Genomic DNA, 25,643 nt, shown 5'->3' on the forward strand with positions numbered 1-25,643 from the left:
GCAGCTTATGCGGACAATATGCTGGTAACCTTGGGGGATCCGGAGCATTCTCTCCCACAGTTGATGCAGGAAATGGACACATTCTGAGCACTTTCGGGCCTGAAAATTAACAGACAGAAATTGGAACTCTTAGCTCTAGCAGGAGACACCGCACAAACCCAAAAAATGGCAGAGGCATTACATTTCAAAATGGCGAAAACTGGGGTGAAATACCTGGGAATAACACTGACAGGCAAAATACAAGACATTTACACAGAACTACCCCGCAATCCTGCAACAAATTCAATGCGAAATTATGAGATGGAATCCCCCATCAATATCATGGTGGGGCAGGATAATAGTAATTAAAATGACTATACTCCTAAGGCTGTTATATCTATGCCAGGCCCTTCCAATCAGAATCCCTTCATCCTTCTTCAGAGCACTAACAAAAACTATCATGACTTGTATATGGCAGGGGAAAACCCAGAGAGTATCTAGGACAGTTCTCACAGCCCCAAGAAGTGAAGGTGGATGTGCACTCCCACATTTCAAGAAGTACTATGAGGCAGCCCATCTGTGGGTGCTGAAGGAATGGATACTAGTCGAATCACAGAAATTATGGGCAGCCCAGGACAGAGCAGTAGCGACAACTCACACCAGACATATGCTCTGGGTAGGGAAGAAACAGACACCCAAATGTACAAATCAGTGAAATCATGAAGGCAGCACTAGAGATATGGGACAATGCCACACAGAAAGGAACACTAACGAAAGATCTGGCTCCCTTCATATCTCTTTGGAAATCCCGAATTCCCGCCAGGGCTCGAGAAAAGGGCGTTCCAGAAATGGGAGGAATCAGGTTGTAAAGTGGTCGCAGATATGCACGAAGAGCAAAGCATAAGATCATTTGAGGACTGCACATCCTTGCTAAAACTCAATACCAAAGACAAATTTAGGTACAGCCAAATATATCGCTGGTTGGACACGCCGAGAATCAAAGCAGTGTCAAGGGAGCTAACCCTGTTTGAAAAATACATTATGACGAACACAGGTTCAAAAAAATGTGTCTCCATCCCCTATACATTTGTAAACACTTCTGTAGAAGAAGTGAAATGGAACTACATTAAAAGATGGGACCGCACGTTAAACAACTCCATCCCCAAAGGGCATTCGGAATACATATGGAAAATGATCCCACAATTGACAACAGCGATTCAAACAAAAGAGATGTGGATGAAAATCCTATTGCAATGGCACTACACACCGGAAAGTCTTAGTCAAATGTTTCGGAATTCCTCAAAAATTTGCTGGAGGGGCTGTGGAATTGAAGGAACTTCGAGACACATATGGTGGGATTGCTCAAAAATACAACAATTCTGGGGAGAAATCAAGGCACATATCAACTCGATGTTCCCGACAGTGGGAACCATAGGAGAAGAGGTATGGATGTGTGGACTGTGGAGCCCCAAGGACAAACAACTCACCAGGACACAAATACAGAACTTTATGGGACTTCTGATAGGTGCATGGCTGGAATTGGCCCACAAATGGAAACTGAAGCACCTGCCCATGTCTATAGATTGGATAAGGAGGGTATGGACTCATGTGGCAATGGAAAGGCTAACCTACAACATACAAGGGGCCCATCAGAAATTTCGAGAAGAATGGGGCGAAACCCTGGTATACCTCCAGAATGACTGTATGGAACAATGGTGCCCACACATGATAAGGATTCTGGACATGTTTAATTAAGTAGACCAGGAAGAATACCTGGAACAGATAGACTGAAAGATGCGTACATTCCCGGGGGGGAGGTGGGAAAGGGGGCATTTGGGGGAGTTGAACATGTTGCACGAAATATGTTGTAAAACCAATAAAAATATATTTTAAAAAAAAGATCTTGGGTGGGACCCTAGAACCTTTATCCCCTTTTCCCACTGAACCAGAGCCCATCTGGTGTGAAAGGCACCATTTCCTTAGAAAGAAATACATGGAGAGCAAGGAATAATCTATTGAAGAGAGTTGAGAAAGCAATAGATCAATTAGTTGACCCAAAGAATGGGCAGGGGACTACATCCCTTATTGGAAACATTGGGTAGAAGAGGTAGGAGATCTCTAGAGGAGAGAAAATACACCTAGACCCCTAATAATGAACTGGGTCACTCTAATCCCATATCGGCAAGCAGTGTGCCAGGCACTATTCTTCTGGTGTGGATTACAAACATCCAATAGCTCGGGCGTGGCAACTGTCCTCTTTGATGACCCCACTGCCCCAAGATTAGGCAAGGGACTTTGTCACACAAGTCATATATTTTAACATGCAAGTGTAACCTGCATATAGGTGAAATTACTCATGTAAGTAGCTAGGTTTCTTTAATAGTTTTTATTTTAGTATTCACCCCCCATAAATGAACATATTCCATATTAGGAAATTAAAACTGATGAGTTTGGATGAGTGTAAGGCAAGTGGAAAGAAGGTAAGATCTTCTGTGAATGAGTCCTACCGGAAATAAAAACAAAATGGGTATTTAGTTGCTATCCTAAAGACGCTTATTAACAATTACTAGCACATGTTATAACAAGAGTTTGTCGATTCTCAGATGACAAATTACAGAAGCCTTGTGCATCCATTGAACCCAAACAGTTTAAGGAACAGCCACCACGCCCCACAGCTCACCCAAATTATACTCTTTCATCCCAGTCTGTGCATGTTAGCTTTCCTTGTGCCAGACTTCTGTCCAATACATTTTCCATTTGCCTGTATTTTTTAAAGTGTTTCACTACACCATTTTCTTGTACTTTCCTGTCAAGAACGTCCTTCTGTACGGAAATTCTTAAATGTAGGTACAAAAAACTCTGTGAATTATCAAGACAGAGTTGGAGCTGTCCAAAAGATCTCACATTTATCCCATCCAATACTCTTCCTTCCCCAAATTAGAATTTTGTTGAAATATCTGGTAGAATGGGTGCATTTCCTATGCCTGCCTATACTTTGCACATTGCTTGCAGTGTTTTATGTTCGTTCATTCAGCTTTATTTCGACTGTCATAAAAGCACATAACACTTCACAATACAAATTTAATGTCTCACCCGCTAGTCCTCTGGGACTGTTCATGCAGGTGGCCAGGACATGTCCATCGCTTTTGGATCCAGTTCCTGGGGGTGGAACAGTGCGGGAGGATCACCTGGGTATGGGGTCTTCAGGGACTGGGGGTGAGACAGCCGATGGTGAGACATGGTAGTCCCCCCCCCCTTTTTTGTTCAGCTAACCCATCCTATTTTGTAGGATTTTTCCGAAGTCCTAACTTCCTCCTCTCCCCCACCTTTTTACGCAAATACTGGGCAAAGGAAGAGGGTGACTGAGATTAATCAGACTAACTCTCTTGCATCGTACTGGACTCGTCCCATTAATCGGTCAGACAAAGTCAGGCACTTTAAACGAAGTGCATACACCTGATACCAGTAAACTCTCCTTACACCAATAAAAGGCAAAATCTAAAGACACACTCTGAGCAAGGCGAAACACGAGTATGAGCAGAACTTCCAGAACAAAGGCACACCTACTGGAGCAGAGCAACGGTCCAAGGGATGAGGGCAGCGGGCCGAAAACCCCAAGGCTTCCCTACTGGAGGTCGTTACCTCTTGACAGACCGTGAAACGTGGAGAAGGCCGGATCCCACAAGTGAAGATTGCATTGTGTTTCAAGGACGCCAGCCGCCCTCCCGGGTGAACGGCAGAGTTCGAGAGGGCAGGCCAAACCTGTGGTTTTAACCTTGACTCATGAATTGGAAATTGCGAAACAAGAAAGAAGCGCACACAGCTGGTGAGTTGGCAAGCAACCGGTGTGTGCTAAAGCGAATTAAGTAGCAACATTATATCACAAGTGAAGGCTGCACGCGTGTGGATGAGACACGAAGAAAGTCAGACCTGTGAATGAACTTTGAAGTAAAAGGCAGCTGTGAGATCAGCGATACGAAGTAAGAGTGGTCCAGCGAAAGGAAGTAGCCCATTTGAAAATCTCTGTGAAAGGTACATTGTTTGAAGCTATAAAGCAAACCAACAGCAAAAGTGAATTAAGCGAGGGTAAACGTGAACTTTAAGTCAAAGTGGTCCTGCGATGGTCTGTAAAGAGAGCCATGCACATTAGAAAGTCTTCGATATCCGAAAGGGGTCTTAGCACGATTGAGGGAGACCCAAAGTACAATAAGCTCGGGGAAGGGAGGCTCCCGGCAGGTTTGTGTTGAACTGTGATGTGAGAGATCTGAGCTCGACAAAGGGGACCTACATGATCTGTGTGCAGTAAGGTCTGAGCTCGGCAGAGGGGGGACCTTTGTGAACTTTGCATTGGAATACAATTTTGAAAGTCAGCAAAGAGACTTAACGTGGAAGGCCAGGCGGGCCTTAACACATGGTTTGGAACTGCTTAGAGTGTTGGAGACCAAGCAAGAGTGTCATCCTGCTCACAAGGACAGCCTTACTCTGTGAGGTTTAAGTGAGGAGGAGAGCTGGTTCAACTACCTTTTATTCTTTTGAACACAGATTTTTCCTTTGCATACATTTCTCCTTTTTACACTTATTGTACAAGAGATAGGGCAGGCATTAGGTTTTGTTAGCATGGGCCATTTTGATTTGAAGGACTCCACTAGGACCACTTGCGCCTTGAAACCCTTGTGTATAGGCACGTTATAAATGCCATATCATATCAGGACTGTTTTGTTTATCGCTTGATGGTCAAGACGACTCCCATCTTATAGGGCAACATAGGAGTTTCTCCGAACCCAACATTTTCAATAAAGGTTTTACAAATTGTATCCATTGTGTCAGTGTCATACTTGTGATATCATGCCTTCCCTACACCCCCTACTACTTGACTGGTCCTAGGTCCATCATTAACAAATTGAAGCACTTCATCCCACCCCATTCAGTCTTCTAACCTCATACAAATGATGAAGTTTAGCAGAGTGACACTGGGCGGCAGAAGATTTGCCACACCTGCGGTATCTCTTTGGAATAGCCTCCACGTGTACCTGAAAATATCCCACCATCTTCTCTTCATAAAACAAACTTAAAACTCCCCTTTTCTTTAACCATCTTTGAACAGACTTTCTCCTATTTTTTTTAAGTGCCTTGATGCCATTTGGGAGTTGTTTGCAATATGAAAATTACATAACTACTGTAAAGAAGTGGAAGGAGGAGGCTGGCACACAGGTGGCATTAAACTTTTATTTGGAGGAAAAACCCTAACAGTCCCTAATGCTAACTAAGGACTCTGTCAGGATGTCCGTCTAAAGCAAATAGTCCACCGTCCTGTGTCAAAACCTATTTCCGTCCCTTACACTCTTAACTAAGAAAAACTGGGTATCTTCTTGGTCCAGAAGAATGACTCCCTTCTTCTGGACTGAAGCTTAGTGTTCACCTCCTGGTGAGTGTTTTCTCCAAAATGTGTAACACAAGTTCTGACCGTTCTCTTGGATGGTTTCTTCATAAACAGTAAGCCAAAAAAGAAAGTCTACAAATCACTTATCCTGCTCAGAATACCAGAGGGATGGCTCCCTCCATCTGGTTATTATTCGACTTTTTGTGACAACTCAGCAAGTAATGGGGGAGGAAATGTCTCCCTTCTGCTGGCTTTTCTCAGGCTTCTTAGGATGCCCTTTGGCTCCTTCTTGCAACCCCAGGGGGAATGACTCCCTTTGCCTGGTTGTTCTCCAACTTCTCACAGTGCCAGAGGAAATGACTACCTTTCCCCTGGCTCTTCTCAGACTTCTCTGCTGATCGTGTGGCAGACCTAGTTCACTATCCTGCCTGATACTGCTCTTGTTCATCTACTGATTGTAGTTCATTTTCTGTAGTATGGGTTCCCTGAACCTTGTTTCAGGTATAATTACTATTTCCAAACGTTTTCTGTACTTAGGGTTCCAGACCCTAACTTCATGTGCAATTGTTAGTTTAAAGTCTTTCCCAGGCTGTATTCCCAGCATATAGCCGGTAAGTTGGCTCAGCAGGTCAACTGCTCGTTGCTGTGATCTGTTTGATCTGCAGGTCACAGGTTCCAATCCTGGCAAGGCCAACTCAGCCTTTCATCCTTCCGAGGTCGATAAATGGGTACCAATTTCGATTGATTAATAATAGTAATGTTTGCAAATATTTCCTATGTAAATTGATTTAGATTAAAGCGCTGTATAAAAACGTATTATTGTTCTTTAGGGTGGTTCTACCCTTCCATGGGGGTCCCCAGATCTTTCTTCTGTCCCCACCAGCTAGCCCCGGCAAGCCCCTACCTTCAGGGAGCTTAGTTTGGGCTCCGACCAGTTCCAGGACTCTTTTGCCTTGTGTGCACCTCGTGATCCACTTGGTGTCTCCGTAGCTGCTTCTCGCCTCTGGCCTACTTTGCTTTAGTGGGCTGCTCGTTCCCTTCTGTCTCATTTGTCTCTGCAGTCTGCTTCCAGTGGGACGGAGGGTCCCACTTCCTTCGACACTTTTCTAGGGCTTCATCTTCTCACCTCGCATCTGTTTCCCTTTGCTGTGCACGCAGACCTGCTTGCGGCCCTCCTCGTGGGAGGGCTAAACATCATCTTCAGTCCTTCCCTTTTTATGTCCGTTACTCACAGATTGTCTGTATTGACTAGACTACTGGTGTTGGTTCCGCGGAGCACTCCTCATTACTCTGCGCCTCTTCTTTGTCTTGGTACTGATGTTGTTCCTCACATCTGGGTTACGTGGATTCTTCTTCATCCCAGTCTTACTGCAGGACTAGTCCTTCTATTGTCAAAAACTTTGGGCAAAAATCTGCAAAAAGTGGTGGCCCAATGTGGAAAAAAATCCACTTTGCAAATGTCATGCATTTCAATTGACGGCCAATAAGTCCACCCACCCCTATATTTATCATTCTTTGAACCGGACTTGTAGCTTGTTATAAGTTATGTAATTAAACGTGAGGTTCGGCAAAAAAAGTAAACCATGTTTTCCTTGTGAGTCAGGAAGACTGATTTATACAGTGTTGCAGTTATTTTACTTTACGTTTTTGTTTTGCAAATTCACCATGACAGACTGTTGTAGCAATTTGGCTTTAAAATGCACAAGTCCCATTACGCACCGAACATTAACCATTTACAGTAATGTTTCTAACACATAGAAGGGTGCATGAAGGTGACCTTCCCTCAAAGTAATTTCTTATTAATTTATGCATGGTGGACAGCCCTCGGTAATAGAAGTGTATGACTAGACATTTTGATGGGCGTATCAGTTTTGACCACTTCCTAGCAGAGCCATCGAACAGATCACCTACAAGATACATGGGCCCTGATTCACAGAGCGCTTTCCAATGGGGGTTTGCCATTATAAAACTCTTCTGTGAATTGGGCCCGTAATCTTCCTGACCCAACAAGCCCTATAAACCCAGCAAGACCCCACACTAAAGGGGGTGTGACAGCTCACCGTCGAAGCTATGCCCCTACATTAAGTGTATCTTTTAAACTAATTAATGACACTACCGTTTCCTTTATTAAATGTACGATTTTCAAGTGTATTCGTAAGTGCTTTTGGGAAAAGTGCTATATGAACAAAAATGGGGGGGGGGGGGGGAGAAGTCATGGATTTAGATTATCTGAACGCTCTGTTTTGCTCGAGGTCTATATGTTGTGGGTAAATATTTTGCTCCGGTATTTCTCAAAGTTGTATTTGCATATGTGTCCAGCTTGCAAAGGTGTTTTGTCTTTCTCTTACTGTGACACTCACACCTTAGGCATAGGTAAACTGCATCTATTGGCGCAGAGGCGGATGTCTCCAGGCAAACTTACGTCAATTATTGGTTTCCATACATACAAGTAGACCTTAGCTTTCACACTGCATACTTGTGACCTTTGTATCATGCTAGCCTCATGAATCATGTGTTTGCGTTTCCTGACTGCTTTTGCCTTATTGGGTGTATCAAGGTTTTTTAGATATATATTTCTCATGTCTCAGTCTCGGGAGGAAAGCTCGGGGGCGTTCGCCTTGGAAGCAACACGATGATGTGCAACACAGATTCTATCCCCGGGTCCGTACTTAGAAACCTCTGGGTATTAAGCCCATTATAAAGAACCAATTGTGATTATTTTAAAAAATGTGCTTTCTTGCTGAATTAATTGCTGTTTAAAGCATGTTGGTTATTAAAAAACTACAGTATTTTCTCTTTGGAGAAATAACTGCATTTTCCAGAATTTAACACTTTTCAATAATGCTTACAAGTCAATCGGATTTCTATTACAACTATTTATTTGCAATTAAAAATAGAACTGCATTCTATATTCGTGAAAGGTAATGGCCTGCTTACATGGTTATCAGAACGCACAAAGGGGTAGCACTGATAGCGGCAGTCAAAAGCTACGTCCTATTACTAGTATAGTGCTTTGTCTTTTATAAAATGTACTGCTTATGATCTGCTTACTGAAATTACTTTCCACTTTATTTGCAGCTTCTGCTGCACTTGCATTATCTGACATACCGTGGAATGGACCAATTGGTAAGTAAAGTGTGTATGTCTGGTATGGCCTCACATGATTGTAGAAAACTTGGAATAGTCCCCAGACCTGAAGTGAGCATAGCCAGTCATGTTGAGAAATAAAGCAGAGTGCAGATTTACCGTAAAACATGTCATGATTTATTTTATTTTTGCAATTATCAAAATGTAATGCTTTTATTTGAAGTGAGTTGTTTCCTGTTCTCTCACATAAATATCCCACATTACCAAAAGGGAAAACGTTAATTTCTGTTATTCTCTCTACCACTCTATGTATGAATTACTTTTTGTGAACATGTCCACTCTCTACTACCAATTAATTTCTACTTTTTTACGGCTGCCCTAACATCCTTTCTCTGCTTTCCTGTAGTTGGGCATAATGGACTAAATTGTGTTGTAGAGAATTCATTTTTGAGCTGTCAATGGCATTATTACTGGTCCATCGTTTAATAGGAAAGACTACTTATTTGGTGCATAAGGTTGCTTGAGCTCCATCCTATGTCTAAGACCAATACTACAGAGAATTGAGAAGAAAAATGGTGTTGGAAAGCAGATTATCTGGTTGGCATGGCAACTGGCAACACTTCTGGCATGCATCTGCTAAAGTGCTATTTGTTCTCGTTTTTTAACATATATACTAAAGAGGTGTTGCAGTACTAGGCGCTTCTGCCCAACTCTCGCTTGTTTTTCTCCTATCTGTCTCACTCTTCTGTTTCTTCCCTTTATGCACCACTCTTCTGTTTTTTTTTTTGTTTCATCTGCTACAGAATCAATTTACCCCCCCCCCCTGAAGACCAACGGTGCTTGTTCAAAGAATCGGAATAGGTGGTTGTTGGAAAAATCACTACACAGCATGTTAGGAAGCCTTTTCAGAACCAATACTGGTGTAGGGTTTGGGAAAACCAACCTTGGTGGTCTTGCAAAGGTTTACTGCAAAGGTCTCACCAAACTCACTCGGTAGAGTGTCTGAGCAGTTAGGCTTGGGCTAAGGAGATCAGCAGCTTGGTGTAAATACACTTATACTCCATAAGGGTTTGTCAAGCAACAGATTAACCGCTCCAGTAAATATAAGAGTATGCATTAAGGTAGAGTATTACAGGAAAGTAAAATCACATACGCAGGCATACAATCACAGTTAATGTGTCAAATTGGTACACCTCCCCCACATGAGAATTAATACAATAGGGTTAGAGCTAAAGTGGAGGGAAAAAAGATGTTTAAAGTGGTTATTGCAGCCCTTATAACATTTTAAAGCAACATCAGCACATTGGATCTAAACTTAATGAGTCCAGCCTTAACTTAAAAACCAGTGTCCAGCAGAGTTTGAGGGAAAGTAGCCTAGTTTTTGATACTCGCAGGGAGTTTTAAAAGTTAATCAAAGTTCTTGTAGGAAGCAATGGGCTCAATACAGTAGTCTGTTGCTTTGGATACTAACACTTAACAGAAAATCTACTTTTTCTATATTATGAAAAGTAAGCTCGCAGGACCCTTTCCTGTATGTGTAAGGATACCATAGACCTGGATTACTGTACAAAGGTTCCACCAAAAAGGCAGGGAAGGACTGTACCCAAAAGAACCAAATGGGTACCAGTGGGACACAGTAACGGCTCAAAGGTCCCCTCAAACCCAGATCTGGAATGGGCAGTACCTCTAGGTAATTTGAGGTTTGTTTGTAATAACTGCTTTCACATTTTGGATGCAATATTTAGGAAGAGCGTGTCCAGGTGTGGCATGTGCAGGGGGGGGCTGCATTTAGACAAGCATGAATGCTTGGTCCAGTGATTTCTGCTGACCTCCAGTTACTAAAGACCACCAGGCTGAATTTGTGCTTCAGATGAAGCGTCTCTGCTCTCAAGTCCACGACACTGAAGAACCACCAGGGTGCCAAAGCCGAGATGAGCAGTTGCTGTAACCCATCAAAGGCTCTACATGCACAAGGACTAAGAACAAAGGGCTCGGGTCCTGCAAGTTTCTGCACCAAACAAACTAAAAGGAGTGATTGATGCAAGGTTTAGAATTAATCTTATCTTCTGGCATTGCTCTAGGCAGCCCTCCAGTCCATTGTTAATCAGCTTTCCAAGCCATTACAGAAACGGGGAAGACCAAATGCAAATCGGGCCTGGTCCAGCCCAAACTACTTGGTCACATCTGTTCAGCGCAAGACCATAAGCAGCCTCAGATTGGCCTCATCACTTTTGCATGAGATTGAAACCTATCAGTTTGGGCTGAACTGCCCCTTTTTGGGGTAGGACCAAGCCTGATCCTTGAACACCCCCAGGAAGTGGCGTTAAAGGGGATGTACTAAAGTCCAATGAGAAAGTGAAGGAGTGGTCAGGGGTAGGAGGCTACAGTGTCCTTGATGCCAAGGAGGGAACGAGCCTGGAGGAGGGAGGGAAAATCCATAGTGTCAAAAAGCAGCAGAAAGGTTCAGAAGAATGAGAATGGAAAAGCAGTGAGCGAATTAGTGACATGGATGAATGCTTTCTCAGTGGAGTGTTTGGACCAGAATGTAGATTAAATTTGGGGGGTGATCAGTAAGTGAGTGTACCTCTGGATAGTTCACTATGCAGTTGAAGACCGCTCTCTTAGAGTGGCTGGGAAGGAGAGAGAAGTCTGCAGTTGTTTTAAAAATAAATGTTAAGAGCGGTATACTGGCTGTTTTGTAACCGGCTGGGAAGATACCATATTTGAACAAAATGTTGAATAAGGTGAATTTGCGACTGGTGCAATTTCTCAACAATGTATGCCATATATCAGTTGGAGTACAGGATGGGTTGACCTAGTTAAGGGCGGTAGAAGTTTAGTGGTTAGATTGGGGAAAGGTGAGAGCAATGTGTGGATGTGTGGGTATCTGAATCGGGGAGAATGAGTGAGGGGGTGGGTGGAATAAAAGTGTGGTCAAGATGTTGTGTTTTTGTGGTTTTAGTGGAGAAGTAGGAGGCAAAGACCTTGAAGAGAGGAGGACGTGGAACGGTTCTTAGTGGGGACGCTTAGTCTGCAGAGGAATGGATAGTTTGTGAAGGTGTGATGGGAGAGAGGAAACCAGAATAGTGTAATGGGTTGTCTGTGGTTGGGTGAATAGTGAGCCCTTGTAGACGGTGAAAAGAGTAGGGAATCGTTTTTGTGCCAGAGGCTTAAGCAGCTATGCATTTTTGTCCTCTGCAGCTGGATGTCTGTGGAGACCAATGGTTTAGGCGGGAGCAAAGGGGGTGAAGGAGTAGTAATCGCTTGCTCACTCCATTGAACGCACAATTACCAAATTTAAACCAAGTTTAACTGAGCTATCAAATGGAATTTGTGTTTTAATACAAACATGTTTTAAATATGATGGATTTTGGATGTTATATGATTGACATGCAAAACTGTTTGTTATAATCATACTATAAATAAATACAATAACCAAATAACATCTGCACCATCTACCCCCTTCAATGGAGAAGAGCAAGCTTTGAGCAAGAAGTTGACTTGGCGGTGGTAGGGATCCATGAAGGTGGGCTTGAATTTGTTTGGTATGATGGGAGGGGTCAATTGAGGGAAGCAGAAGAGCTCAGTGTGGAAGATGGGTATATGAGATGAAGAGAGTTGCCTGGCGTGTGAGTTGGAAGGTTATGTTCAATTGATTTACACGCATGTTGACTATTGACTTATCATAAAGGAGTCCTGTTTGAGCTGTTGGGGCTCAGTCATATTGGCTGTTGAGGTCACCTGTTATGCTGTTAGAGAAATTATCTGGGCATGTTTCGAGTACAAGGTCAAATCAGCTAAAAGGATGTTGTGTGCCCAAACAGCAGTAAATTAAGAGGAAAGTAAAAGGTGAAAGGTGTGGGAGCAAGGCGTTTGGCCAAGATATTCTTAAAGGTTGAGGGCATGAAATCGGAGAGGGGACTTGGTGCTAAAGATGCATCTTTGCTGATCATGAGACCAGCACCTTTTTTGGGCGAACGAGTGAGAGATGCAACATCAGTGTTAAAGGCTGCTAGAGTGATGGTGCTATGGGTGGGAATCAAAGTGTCTGTGATGGTCACCCCATAAGGGTTTAGGGTAATTGGAATCAAAATGATTTGCGAGTAAGGAGTTTTTTTTGCAGAGGCATTGCGAATTCCAGAGACCCAGGATTAGGTCTATAGGGGGGGGGGAGTTGCTAGACTATATGAACGAAAGCCAGTAGGGTGGAAGAGGCTGGAGTCAGTGGGATGGGAGCGCAAGGAGCAGACCGAGTGGTGTTTTAAGTGGAGAGTAACACATTGGGTGGGGAGACAGGAGGGGATCAGAGGGGCTGGAGTGAAGAGTGAGGGTAGGCGGAGGCCATGGGAAGCAGAAAGGGAAAGCACCGTAAGGAGGTGGAGAAGAATTGGGAGGCGCATGGTATGCAAGGATGGATGTGGGTGTGTTTGGCGGTGGGGTGGAGGGCACGTATAGTGGGGACCAAAAAGATCCTAGGTAACAAAACCATGCCTTTTTAGAAAATCACAGGTTCCTAGGTGACCAAATCGCACAATCTGAGGTGCCAGTCCATGCATTGGTGAAAGTTCATAAGTGACCAGCAGATTTAGGAAATTAGACTTGTATGGTAGTTATGCATTGATGGGGAAATGTATTGGAAGGATGGTGGGGTACAAAGGCAGAATGGGTGCCCTAGGAACAACAACAACACCATAACAAGACCAAACGGAACATGTCTGTTAGGCAGAAACCTGTGCAGTTCACTCTGGGAACACTGCAAAAGATTTAGGACTACAGGTGTTTGGCAGTAAACCCACTTGGTAGCTGTGGCTGAGCAGTCAGACTTCCCTCAAGAAGAGTTAGGCAGTATACAGAGTATTCACAATAGGTCAATAGAACACAATAGAACAAGTAAACACTGACCAGGGCTTGGTGTAAAAGAGATACAATTATGTATTTAAAACCACATCTAGAAAAACACACAGGCACTAATAGTAAGCAATTCAAAAACACGGTCACTAAAAGATATACACTCCCTTAAAAGAATATTAGACAAGTCTTAAGTAAAGCCCCACTTATTTTCAGACAGCAGTGAGCGGTTAACGTAGATGGCACTCTAATAATTCGTTTTAAAAGGGGAGAGAAAAACAGAATACATTGAGAACAGATCCCAACACTTTTTCACGAACACAACAAGAGAGGAAGGCAAAGTAACACCGTGAATTCAGAGTCAGTAGGCCAGATCCGCTTTAAGAGGATCAAAATGAAATGTGTCCAAGGTCACACGGTTGCAGTGCACAAAAGTCTTGTAACGGTTCAAAAAGGAGTTGGACCAAAGAAAGGGACCAGTTAGAGGGTCAAGGCGGCCAGCCCAGTCCAGAAGGTTAAGGGGTTATTATTACCTTGTAGCAATCTTTAGAAAGGGAGGCCTGGCGGACATGGTACCTTAAAGTGGTGAGAATACTCCAGCGGGGGCAGTTGTTCCTGGCAGCGGATGCAGGTCGGTGCTTTGTCCCGGGGAATAGAGGATCTCGTCGGGGAGGAAGACAGGAGTCCGTTGCACTGCCAGGGAAGAAACCAGCCGCAGAGTTTCTTAGGTACAAGGAACGGTCTGTTGATTCGCGGTTCATTGGTAAGTGGCTATCCGGCCGCCGGGGTGCTTGGCACGGGCAGTTCGACCACAAACCGGTCTGGGGTGCGAAGAGAAGAAGGTAAACTGGTTGTGCCCACCAGTCAGGGGAAGAAGCCTCTCCAGCCGGGAGATCTTCTCTGTCGTCGGAAAGTGGTGAGTCGGTTCCGCAGGGCTCCACCGGTGGTGTCGTCGTGGTAGGTCGGCTCAGCTTCTCCCTCGTCGGATTCTCAGGTCCTGTGGCGACTTCTGAAGTTCCAGTCCCCAAAGGGCTGCTTTTATGCAGCATACCCCCATTCACTCATCCTAGCTGTCAATCAAACATGCTAAGCGGTGAGCCGGCCGGCTCACCACTTGGGCCAATCACACAAGAGTGCGACTTGAGTTACCAAGGTAACTCAGTCCAGGGTGCCTAAACCCCCTCCCACACCCTCTGCGGTACCCAGACAGAGTGGTACCACTTTTGGAGGCTTCTGTTGATAAGCCCGCCAAAAAGTGGAACAAAGGGCTCGACTTGGGTTGGAGTCACAAAAGAGAACACAAACGCCATTTTAGAATCGAGTCCTGGCAAAAAATACCAACCAGCGAATTAATATTAAATAAACCGGCGGTATGTTCGAGGCTATGAGAATTAAATAATTAAAGTTGGTAGCCTCGAACAATGGGAAAATCCCATAGGATAATATTCGCGGTCGAATATAAAAAGTAGTTTCCAATGCCACCAGCCAAAACTCGATCAGGGGGGACGGAAACGTGCCCCCTCGACTAACAGACCCCGGGGCAATCGAATTGCCCCGACCAGTACGTCCACAATATGATGGTTTGTACTGGTTTCTGTTAATAATTTGGGACTAGTAAAGCCAATGGTGACTTTACATGCCCTGGGAGACAGTAGTCAGTCCCAGGGTATGGAGTCTATGGTGGGGTGGCACGAGGGTGCTTTGTAACACACATAGTAAAAACACATGCGACCCTATGGAGTAAAGGACCCCATAGCCCATAAAACACATTAACAGTCAAAGGAACACCATAAATCATGTCCAAGAGTGGGAGAAAGAGTCTCACTCTTGGCAGGAGAAAAAAACAAACTCCAGAAATCCAGCAAAGCTGCTGGGGGACTCACTAGGTTAGGAAATTCAGCCTAAAGAGAGAATTCTCCCTAACACCCCCCTCCCCCCTCCCGACTAAGGGACAGGAGGATTTAATCCACTCTTGGATGAATCTCATACATCTAGTCGATGACATACATCCTAGAGAGACCATCAGCATTTTGGTGGTGACACCCTGACCTGTGCCCAATGGTGAAATCAAACCCTTGCAGGCAGATTGACCATCTCAATAGTTTTTGGTTTTCCCCTTTCATTTGCATTAACCATCTCAAGGGTTGGTGGTCAGTCTGAATGACAAAAGTAGAACCATACAAGTATGGCCTAAACTTCTTCAGAGCCCACACAATAGCAAAACACTCTCGTTCAATGGTTGCCCACCTTGTTTCAGGATCCTTCAGTTTTCTACTGATGAAGCAAATGGGGTGCTCCCTTCCTTTCCCATCCAGTTGACTGAGGACTGCACCTATTCCTACATTTGAAGCATCTGTTTGCACAATGAACGTTTGGTGGTAGCCAAGAGCTCTGAGTACTGGGGCTTGGCAAAGAGCCTTTTTCAGGGTTTCAAAGGCCTGATTGCATTACTCATTCCACCTAACCTTTTTAGGGAATTTAGGAGAGGAGATGACATTCAGTGGAGAAGCTATGGACCCATAGTTGTCAATGAAATTCCTGTAATATCCAGTGAGACCTAAGAAGGCTCTCACCTGGGTCTGAGTAGTAGATGTTGTCCAATTTTGTACAGCTTCAATCTTACTGGGCAAAGGCCTTATTTCTCCACCTTCTACCTCATGTCCAAGGTAGACCACTTTACTCTGTCTAATCTGGCATTTACTTGCCTTTATGGTCAGATTGGCCTTTCCAAGAGCCTGCAAAACATATCTCGGGTGGTCCACATGTTCTTCCCAGGAATTGCTGAACACTGCTATGTCATCCAAGTATGCCATGCAGAAGTCCTCCATCCCATTCAGAACCTGGTTTACCATCCTTTGAAATGTAGCAGGTGCATTTTTCAATCCAAAAGGCATAACCTTAAACTGGTATAAGCCAACTGGGGTAGAAAATGCAGTTTTCTCCTTGGCATGGTCTGTCAGGGCTATTTTCCAATAGCCTGACATCAAGTCAAATGTGCTCAGGAACTTGGCTGCACCAGGTCTATCCACCAACTCATCTGTCCTTGGCAAAGGGTGGGCATCAATCTTAGTGACTGCATTAAGAGCTCTGTAATCCACACAGAATCGAAGTTCTTTAGATCCTGCCTTTGGTACTAACACAACTGGGCTAGACCATGGACTAGTAGAGGGCTCTATTACCCCGAGATCAAGCATCTTGCTGACCTCACCTTTGATGTGGGTTCTTACATTTTCTGACATTCGATATCCTCTGCTTTTGACTGGCAGACAGTCACCAGTGAGTATGTAATGCTGTCCCCAAGGGGTCAAGCCTGGTGAAAGTGAGAACAGGGAGGCAAACTGATTTAACATAGACTTGCACTCTTCCTGTTGCTCAGGTGTCAGATTTGAAGAGAGATTTACTCCTTCAATCTTTTCGTCTAAAGGTAAGCCTCTGAGGAGATCAGGAAGAGCTTCACTCTCCTTCTTCCTCTGATGATGCTAGAAGCAAAGCTCCTACATCAGGTCTGGAGACATACGCTTTTAGTCTGTTGGTGTGGAAAACTGTTGGAGGCTCCTTGGGGTTGCCCAAGTCCACCAAATAGTTGACCTCTCCAAGTTTACCTACAACTTTGAAGGGTCCCATCCATTTGTCTTGTAAGGCCCTCTGCCTTGTTGGAATCATAACGAGAACTAGCTGGTCCTGAGTAAACTCGACCATGTTAGCCTTTTGGTCATGCCAGTGCTTGACCAATGTTTTTCTAGCTTTCAAGTTATCACTTGCTTCTGCCATCATTTGTGACATTCTCCTACGGAGACCTATCACGTAGTCAGTCACTCTGACTGGCTTGGGGGAAGGAGCACTCTCCAACCCCTCCTTGATCAGGGCCAATGGACCTCTGACCGGATGACCATAAAGAAGTTCAAAGGGAGAACAACCTACTCCCTCCTGAGGGACGTCTCTATAAGCAAAGAGAAGGCATGGCAGTAGAAGGTCCCACTTTCTTTTAAGGGTGTCCTCTAAAGCACCTATCATGCTCTTCATGGTTCTGTTGAACCTTTTAACCAGCCCATTTGTCTGAGGGTGGTATGCGGTTGAGAACTTGTAAGTAACTCCACAGGTTTTCCACATGGCTTTCATGTAGTGGGACATAAAATTTGACCCCCTGTCAGAGATTACTTCCTTAGGAAACCCAACCCTGGTACACAACTGGGAGAGGCACTAAAGGTGCCACATTCTTGGAGCCAACCTTACCAGAAGTCTGGCAGGTGTGGCAGCTCCTGCAGTATTTATCTGCTTCAGCCCCCATCTTTGGCCAATAAAAGTAGAGTGAGAGCCTTTCCTTAGTCTTCTTGAAACTCAAGTGACCAGCCAAAGGAATCTCATGGGCTAACTGCAAGAACTGTGGTCTGTTCTCTTGGGGTACTACAAGTCGTTTGTTGTCCGCAGGTGCAGACTACGTTGGTTCACTGTAGAAGAGGCCATCTTCCCAGTGTAACCTATATTTCACAGGCTCTTGCCCTTCAGCCTGAGCATCTGCCTGGTGGCGAAGACCTTCCAGAGTTGGACATTCTCTCTGTCCCTTACTGAAGTCTGCCCTGTTGGGTCCACCTTCTGCCAGTAAAGACTGCAGCTCAGGATGGTCAAGAGGATCCAGATCTCCAATGAGTTCCTGGTCTTCTACTAGCTCTTCTTCAGAGTCTAGTTCAACCCCACACAGGGTTGTACCTCCCTCTTAGCCTCAGCTGGAGGGGGAAGTTACTGGAGTAACTTTGGACAACCTAGGGGAAGTCCTTGTTGGCTGCACTGGAGTGCTGACTGCTGGTTTCTTGTTAGAAGTCTTAGGTTTCCCCTTTGCTTCTTGTTGCTTAGAGACAGCAGCTGATCTCTCCAGTGGAGCAGGAGTGACCTCTTTCTTCATCATCTCCTTGGGAGTACCTCTCATGGTTCTCTCCCTTGCAGGTCTGGTGAGCTCCTGTAACCTTTTACTAGGAGGTCTGGGGGTATGTGACACTACTCCAAGAGATTTCAAGTCATTACCCAGCAGAACCCTTCCTGGCGCCTCACTTTGTATGCTGACAGGTATCTTCACAGTCATGTCATTACACTGGATGAGAACTGGTAATTGGGGAAGCATCTGCACAGGCCCTCCAGCTAACTTGGTGAGGCGTTTGGGTGCCTTAGCAACATCCTCAGCCTGAAAAAAACAATTTGTCCACCAGTTATGCTGGCCCCAGTGTCCCTAATGGCAGGAGTCTCCTGACCATTCACCTGGACACTGCCCTTATAATACTCTTTAGTATTATCTGGGATAGAATTATAGACATCTAAGTTCTGTTGTTCCCACAAACCAAGAGACACTAAAGAAACACTGGTTGAGACTCCAATGGGTTCATCAGCCAGTAATAGAAAGTTTCCACTTGCCATTTGTACTTCGTCCTCTGGAGCGAAGGCTAAGAAGACAAGCTGGACCCCTGAAGGTTTACCCTTACGTCTGGGATCTCCTTTCACATGGTCAGTAGAGCCACAAGCAAAGCATTTACCAAATGCTTTCTGGAATGGTGGCTTGTTCTGACCTTCTGGTTTGGCACCACGAGGTACACTAGCCTGATTTGTTTTCCCTGGTGGCTTACCCTTTTGGTTCTGTTTGGGGCCCTCTTTGGAATTGGAATGATTAGAATTCTCTTTGGAGTCCTTCTTTGGCTGTTTTCCCGCATCCTTTTTCTGAGTAGTCCCAGAATCCTTGTGAGTGGCCCTGTTGGCAACCCACAAGTCAGCAGCCTTACCTAACTTCCTGGAATCTAATTCCCTTGAATCAGCCAAGTGCTGTCTGAGCTCAGGAGAGCAGGCATCATAAATTGACTCCAACATTACAAGATTCTTCATTCCTTCATAAGTGTTAACTCTGTAACCCTTAATCCATCCCTCTGTTTTTCAAACTTTCACTCGCCCAGGTAGCCCAAGGGGTACCATCATGCTTTTTGAGGGTCCTAAACCTCTTAAGGTACTGGGAAGTGGTCTTCCCAAATCTAGCTATCAAAGCTAGTTTCACACATTCATAATCCTTTTTTTCCACCTCCCCCCAACTCCATTACCACATCAGTTGTAACAGGCGGAAGCCTAGAGAACAACCGGGGAAGTAACTCATTCCCTGTGATGTCCTGGAGCCCATGATTATACTCGAACATTTTTAACCAATCCAACACATCCAACTTAGGTTCATACATACCCACTAGTTCCTTAGGCATCCGGGGTCTTTTGGGACTGGAACTCCTAGAAGAACCAGAGGAGAGAGAAGCATTTTCCACAGACAACTTTTTCATTTCTAGTTCATGATTAAGCTCTATTTCTCTGAGTCTTAACTCTGCTTGCTTCTGCTCGGCCTGGGCATTCATTCTTCTGAACTCTAGCTCTTGGTTTCTTTCAGATTGAGTAATAAAACGTTTGTACTCTAATTCAAGCTTCATTTTTTCATGTTCAAAATAAGCAGGGTTACATGTAGGACCTGGTATAGGCCCAGTAAGTAAGGCAGACAGAGGCTCAGAGTGGCCAACTTCATTAGGTTCACTTTCCTCTTCTGACTCATTATCAAGACGTTGATTCAGATCAATACCATCACTGTTTTCTACATTTGCTTTGGGGGGAGGGGGGCATGGGGGGGGGGGGCTAGATTCCTCAGTACCACCCAGACTTTGGTTTTCTAACAATCTTTCTATAAGTTCCATTTTCTTGCCCTTCTCAGATTCTTATGTCTACACAATACTTTTAAGCAATCGGCAGTTTTGGCAGACAATGATTCTAGGGTATAACTCTCCATAGCAGACATAGTTAGAAAATCAGCTTTTTAGTGCTAAACCCTGTGGTTAGTTGTCCTAAAGTGTTCAACAAGCACTCTAAAGTGTATAATCGATACAAATCCCACCGCTGTACACCAGTGTTAGGCAGAAACCTGTGCACTTCCCTCTGGGACCACTGCAAAATATTTAGGACTACAGGTATTTGGCAGTAAACCCACTTGGTAGCAGTCTGTACCACACAGATTCACTTGGTAGCTGTGGCTGAGCAGTCAGACTTCCCTCAAGAAGAGTTCGGCAGTATACAGAGTATTCACAATAGGTCAAGAGAACACAATAGAACAAGTAAACACTGATCAGGGCTTGGTGTAAAAGAGATATAATTATTTATTAAAAACCACAACTAGAAAAACACACAGGCACTAATAGTAAGCAATTCAAAAACACGGTCACTAAAAGATATAAACTCCCTTAAAAGAATATTAGACAAGTCTTAAGTAAAGCCCCACTTATTTTCAGACAGCGAGGAGCGCTTAACGTAGATGGCACTCTAATAATTCGTTTTAAAAAGGGAGAGAAAAACAGAGAATAAATTGAAACAGATCCCAACACATTTTTACGAACACAACAAGAGAGGAAGGCAAAGTAACACCGTGAATTCAGAGTCAGTAGGCCGGATCCGCTTTAAGAGGATCAAAACGAAATGTGTCCAAGGTCACACAGTTGCAGTGCACAAAAGTCTTGTAACGGTTCAAAAAGGAGTTGGACCAAAGAAAGGAACCAGTTACAGGGTCAAGGCGGCCAGTCCAGTCCAGAAGGTTAAGGGGTGGTTATTACCTTGTAGCAATCTTTAGAAAGGGAGGCCTGGCGGACACGGTACCTTAAAGTGGTGAGAATACTCCAGCGGGGGCAGTTGTTCCTGGCAGCGGATGCAAGTCGGGGCTTCGTCCGGGGGAAGAGAGGATCTCGTCGGGGAGGAAGACAGGAGTCCGTTGCACTGCCAGGGAAGAAACCAGCCACAGAGTTTCTCGGGTACAAGGAGCGGTCCGTTGATTCGCGGGTCAGTGGTAAGTGGCTATCCGGCCGCCTGGGTGCTTGGCACGGGCAGTTAGACCACAAACCGGTCTGGGGTGCGAAGAGAAGGTAAACTGGTTGTGCCCACCAGTCAGGGGAACAAGCCTCTCCAGCTGGGAGATCTTCTCTGTCGTCGGGAAGTGGTGAGTCGGTTCCGCAGGGCTCCACTGGTGGTGTCGTCGTGGTAGGTCGGCTCAGCTTCTCCCTCGTCGGATTCTCAGGTCCTGTGGCGACTTCTGAAGTTCCAGTCCCCATTCACTCAGCCTAGCTGTCAATCAAACATGCTAAGCGGTGAGCCGGCCGGCTCACCACTTGGGCCAATCACACAAGAGTGCGACTTGAGTTACCAAGGTAACTCAGTCCAGGGTGCCTAAACCCCCTCCCACACCCCCTGTGGTACCCAGACAGAGTGGCACCACTTTTGGAGGCTTCTGTGGATATGCTAGCCAAAAAGTGGAACAAAGGGCTCGACTTGGGTTGGAGTCACAGAAGAGAAGACAAACGCCATTTTAGAATCGAGTCCTGGCAAAAAATACCAACCGGCAAATTAATATTAATTAAATAAACCGGCGGTATGTTTGAGGCTATGAGAATTAAATAATTAAAGTTGGTAGCCTCGAACAATGGGAAATCCCATGGGAAATATTTGCGGTCGAATATAAAAAGTAGTTTCCACTGCCATCAGCCAAAACTCGATCAGGGGGGACGGAGACGTGCTCCCTCGACTAACAGACCCCGGGGCAATCGAATTGCCCCGACCAGTACGTCCACAATATGATGGTTTGTACTGGTTTCTGTTAATAATTTGGGACTAGTAAAGAAAATGGTGACTTTACATGCCCTGGGAGACAGTAGTCAGTCCCAGGGTATGGAGTCTATGGTGGGGTGTCACTATGACACCCCTGTGCTACTGCACGGAGGGTGCTGTGTAACACACATAGTAAAAACACATGAGGCCCTATGGAGTAAAGGACCCCATAGCCCATAAAACACATAAGCAGTCAAAGGAACACCATAAATCATGTCCAAGAGTGGGAGAAAGGGTCTCACTCTTGGCAGGAGAAAAAAACAAACTCCAGAAATCCAGCAAAGCTGCTGGGGGACTCGCTAGGTTAGGAAATTCAGCCTAAAGAGATAATTCTCCCTAACAATGTCCTGCTCTATGCAGCCCTTTACTGCAGATTCAAGGCATTTTTACTAGATGGCACATAAGCTGGAAGATGAGTTTGCAGCCTGATTCCAAAATAGCCACTCACATTGGACAAAGGTACCACTGCCACCAGCCTGCCCGTCTGGGCTACAGTAAACATGGGTGGAAAAAATTGCCATAAAGTTAAAAAAGGAGAAACCGGGCTTGCTTGCACTATTGGGCACCAATTAGTGCTTGGGTCCCCCTGCACTGGTTGCCTTAAAGACTAACCAATGCCCCAAAACCAAAATGCGTTCAACAAGTAAGTTAAGTTAAAAAAGAAAACTCTCACAGAAATCTTGTTGGGATCACAGAAAGCATAAGCAGAACTGCTGGCAGTCCCATTTAAAGAGATGAGGGTGGGAAAGTGCAAATAAAACCTGTCTGACAGCACATGCACACTGGTTGCAGGGTATACCGATATTTTCATTTACATCGGCACAGAAGCAACCAGAGTGCTGCCTACCACTGACAGCTGAGAGAGCATATCCATGTTTTACAGCTTCATGTTTAACAGACTTTGAGATGTCGTTTGTTCATAGTGTGTCGTAAGTCTTCGCCAAGTGTAGGATAGCTTAAATTATGGGGTCTTTGCATCAACCATTCTATTCAGGATGACCATGACTAGTAACGCATTTGCATTGCGTGAACCGGCCTTAGTTGGGCACTTGCTCTTCATCTATTTTTTTTAAAGTGTAATCCACCAAACCAAGATTGTGCTCAGAATGATTTGGGCTGAAAAGCAGCTTGTAGAACCTTCAAACAAGAAATGGAAAAACCCTGTTCGAACTGGCTGCACCGAGGAGGACATTGTTCACGAACTAACGACTAATTTAGGTGTAGGGGCAACGGAGATCGTGTGCACCCAGATTCTTGCAAAAAAAGTAAAAGTAAAACATACATATCTTGAACCCGCTATTACCACAACTTTTGTGGGTCAAAACATTACTGACCTTTTTAAAAAAAAAAAACAAATGCAAGTGCATAAATCCACCCCAAGAGACCAACACAAGCCCACCTCCTGGCAGAAGGAACAAGTGCACCAGAACGGATTGTTACAAACCGGAATTTCCCCAATTTGTGGGGGCATTTCGGCTGGAACACCCACTTTCAGGGATGTCATTTAGGCGTTGCCAAGGGTCTCCCTTGCTACCCCTGTTGTCTCCTGGCTACCCCCTAAAAAAAAAAATATAAATATATATAGTTTTATTTTTTTTCTTTTTACAAATTAAAGCTACTGGGCTGTGGCCAATGCCATGCGGCTTTGTTTCTGGAGTCGATTGACACCCAAGGGACTTCGCGGAAGAGTTAGTGGGAGAAAGGAGGCCTGTTGCCCAGACCATCCCTATCCTTAAATCCATTCAGCGGAGAATAGATCTGTCCCTGGTGAACCCAAACCTCACCAGAGCAGTCAATCCCAGGGTTGAAAAACTTTTCAGGGCAGCACAGTCTGACCCTCTCTATATAAGAGGACATCTGAAGCCAGACTCCCTAGTTGTCACCAACACTCGTAAGAGGGCTGGGACACCCTTGTCTTCGTCAGAAGCTCCTCCCGACAAGGAGAGCAAAAAACTATATGGTTTCGGCAGGAAGGTAGCCTCAACGTCCGCCTATCAAGCAAGGATTGCTAACTCCACCACCCTGTTGGCCAGCTACAACTGCCATCAGTGGGAAGAAGTCGCGGCTCCTATAGCCCCTCTGCTCCTGAACCGTTAAAGGGCCAATTAGCTCGGATTTCCGCAGAGGGTAGAGCCGTGTCTGGTTGCATTTTGAAAGCAACCTTCGACGCCGCGGACAACGCAGGCAGATTGATAGCAGAAGGTACTGTTATCAAGAGACATGCGTGGTTACGGCAGTCTGGTTTTAAGGCAGAAACACAGGCATCATTGTTGGACAAACCGGTGGAAGCCGATCTGTTGTTTGGTAAGGCGGTCGAAGACGCACTGAAAAATGCCAAGGACGAATACGAGACACTCAAGTCCCTTGGCCAGTTAACCAATAAACCCCCTAACCAGAGAGGGAATAGTAATTTTCGTCGCCCACGCGGCCAAAATTCCCAGAGAGGATCTAACTATTCCCAGGGGCAGGGTACACAGTGGAACAACAACCAACAGTCTACCCAGGGTTACGGCAGAGGTAATAGGAGAGGTCCTGGTAAAGGCAGAGGCAGCCCCAGCAAAGGAGGCGGCACGCCTCCACCAAAGCAGTGACGCTCAGTTCAGGGTCCCTTCTCACGCAACCCCAGTAGGGGGACGCATTTCAAACTTCACCCAGCCTTGGGAAGAGATCACATCAGACAGATGGGTGCTGTCAATAGTATCCACAGGATATTGTATAGAGCTACTGCAGCGTCCCCAGAACCATCCTCCACGACAAAGCGTACACTCCTTAGAACATCAGAAGATTCTCCTCGAGGAGATCGCCATTCTTCTACAAAAGGACACGATAGAACTCGTCCCGGGACACCAGGTAAACAAGGGTATTTATTCAACTTACTTCCTTGTGCCAAAGAAAGACTTGACAATGCGCCCAGTATTGGACTTACGGCCTGCCAACAAGTATGTCAAGCCCCAAAAATTTCGTATGACCACGCTACAAGAGGTAATCCCCCTCCTAAAAAAGGGGGATTACATGGCAACCTTGGATATGAAAGATGCTTATTTTCATATTTCCATGTTCCCAGCGCACAGAAAGTACTTGCGCTTCAAGGTGGACAGTCGCCACTACCAATTCAAGGTACTACCCTTCGGGATAGCTTCAGCACCAAGGGTATTCACCAAGGTACTGGCGGTGGCGGCTGCACACCTACGCAGGGAGGCAATCCCAGTGTACCCTTATCTGGACGACTGGCTCATAACGGGGGAAACCCCAGGAATTTGCAGGACAAACATTCAAAGGACTATCGACCTCCTACACGAGTTAGGCTTCCCAATCAACGAGAAGAAGTCAAGCCTGGTGCCAAGCACCTCAAAACAATTCCTAGGAGCAATCCTGGAAACCCAGGAGGGGTTGACCTTTCCTTCAGAAGAAAGAATTCGGAATATACTACTGCAAATTCCGCATTCTCAGTCCAGTCAACAAATAACGGTACGCAAAGCAATGCGTTTACTGGGCATGATGGCGTCATGCATTTACCTGGTCCCCCACGCACGCCTGCGCATGCGTCCCATGCCGAAATGGTTGGCGAAACAGTGGTCTCAGGCAAGCGGTCAATGGGACGATCTAGTGGTCATTTCGCCAACACTGGTACAAAGCCTTCACTGGTGGACAAGAGAGAATCTCGCACAGGGGAAACCCTTTTACGATCCCGAAG

General features: G+C 45.3%; 1 protein-coding gene across 1 annotated transcript in view; it reads left to right on the forward strand.

The window, feature by feature from the left end:
* Positions 1-25,643, forward strand: part of PNPT1 (polyribonucleotide nucleotidyltransferase 1) — a 1,336,943-nt gene that overhangs the window by 279,480 nt on the left and 1,031,820 nt on the right. Inside the window, exon 7 of the mRNA XM_069608057.1 lies at positions 8,438-8,485. Coding sequence (XP_069464158.1) covers positions 8,438-8,485 — 48 coding nt within the window. The remainder of the gene's footprint in view (positions 1-8,437; positions 8,486-25,643) is intronic.

This window comes from Ambystoma mexicanum, chromosome 4q (genome assembly GCF_040938575.1).
Source record: "Ambystoma mexicanum isolate Mex_15411 chromosome 4q, UKY_AmexF1_1, whole genome shotgun sequence".
Lineage (NCBI taxonomy): Eukaryota > Metazoa > Chordata > Amphibia > Caudata > Ambystomatidae > Ambystoma > Ambystoma mexicanum.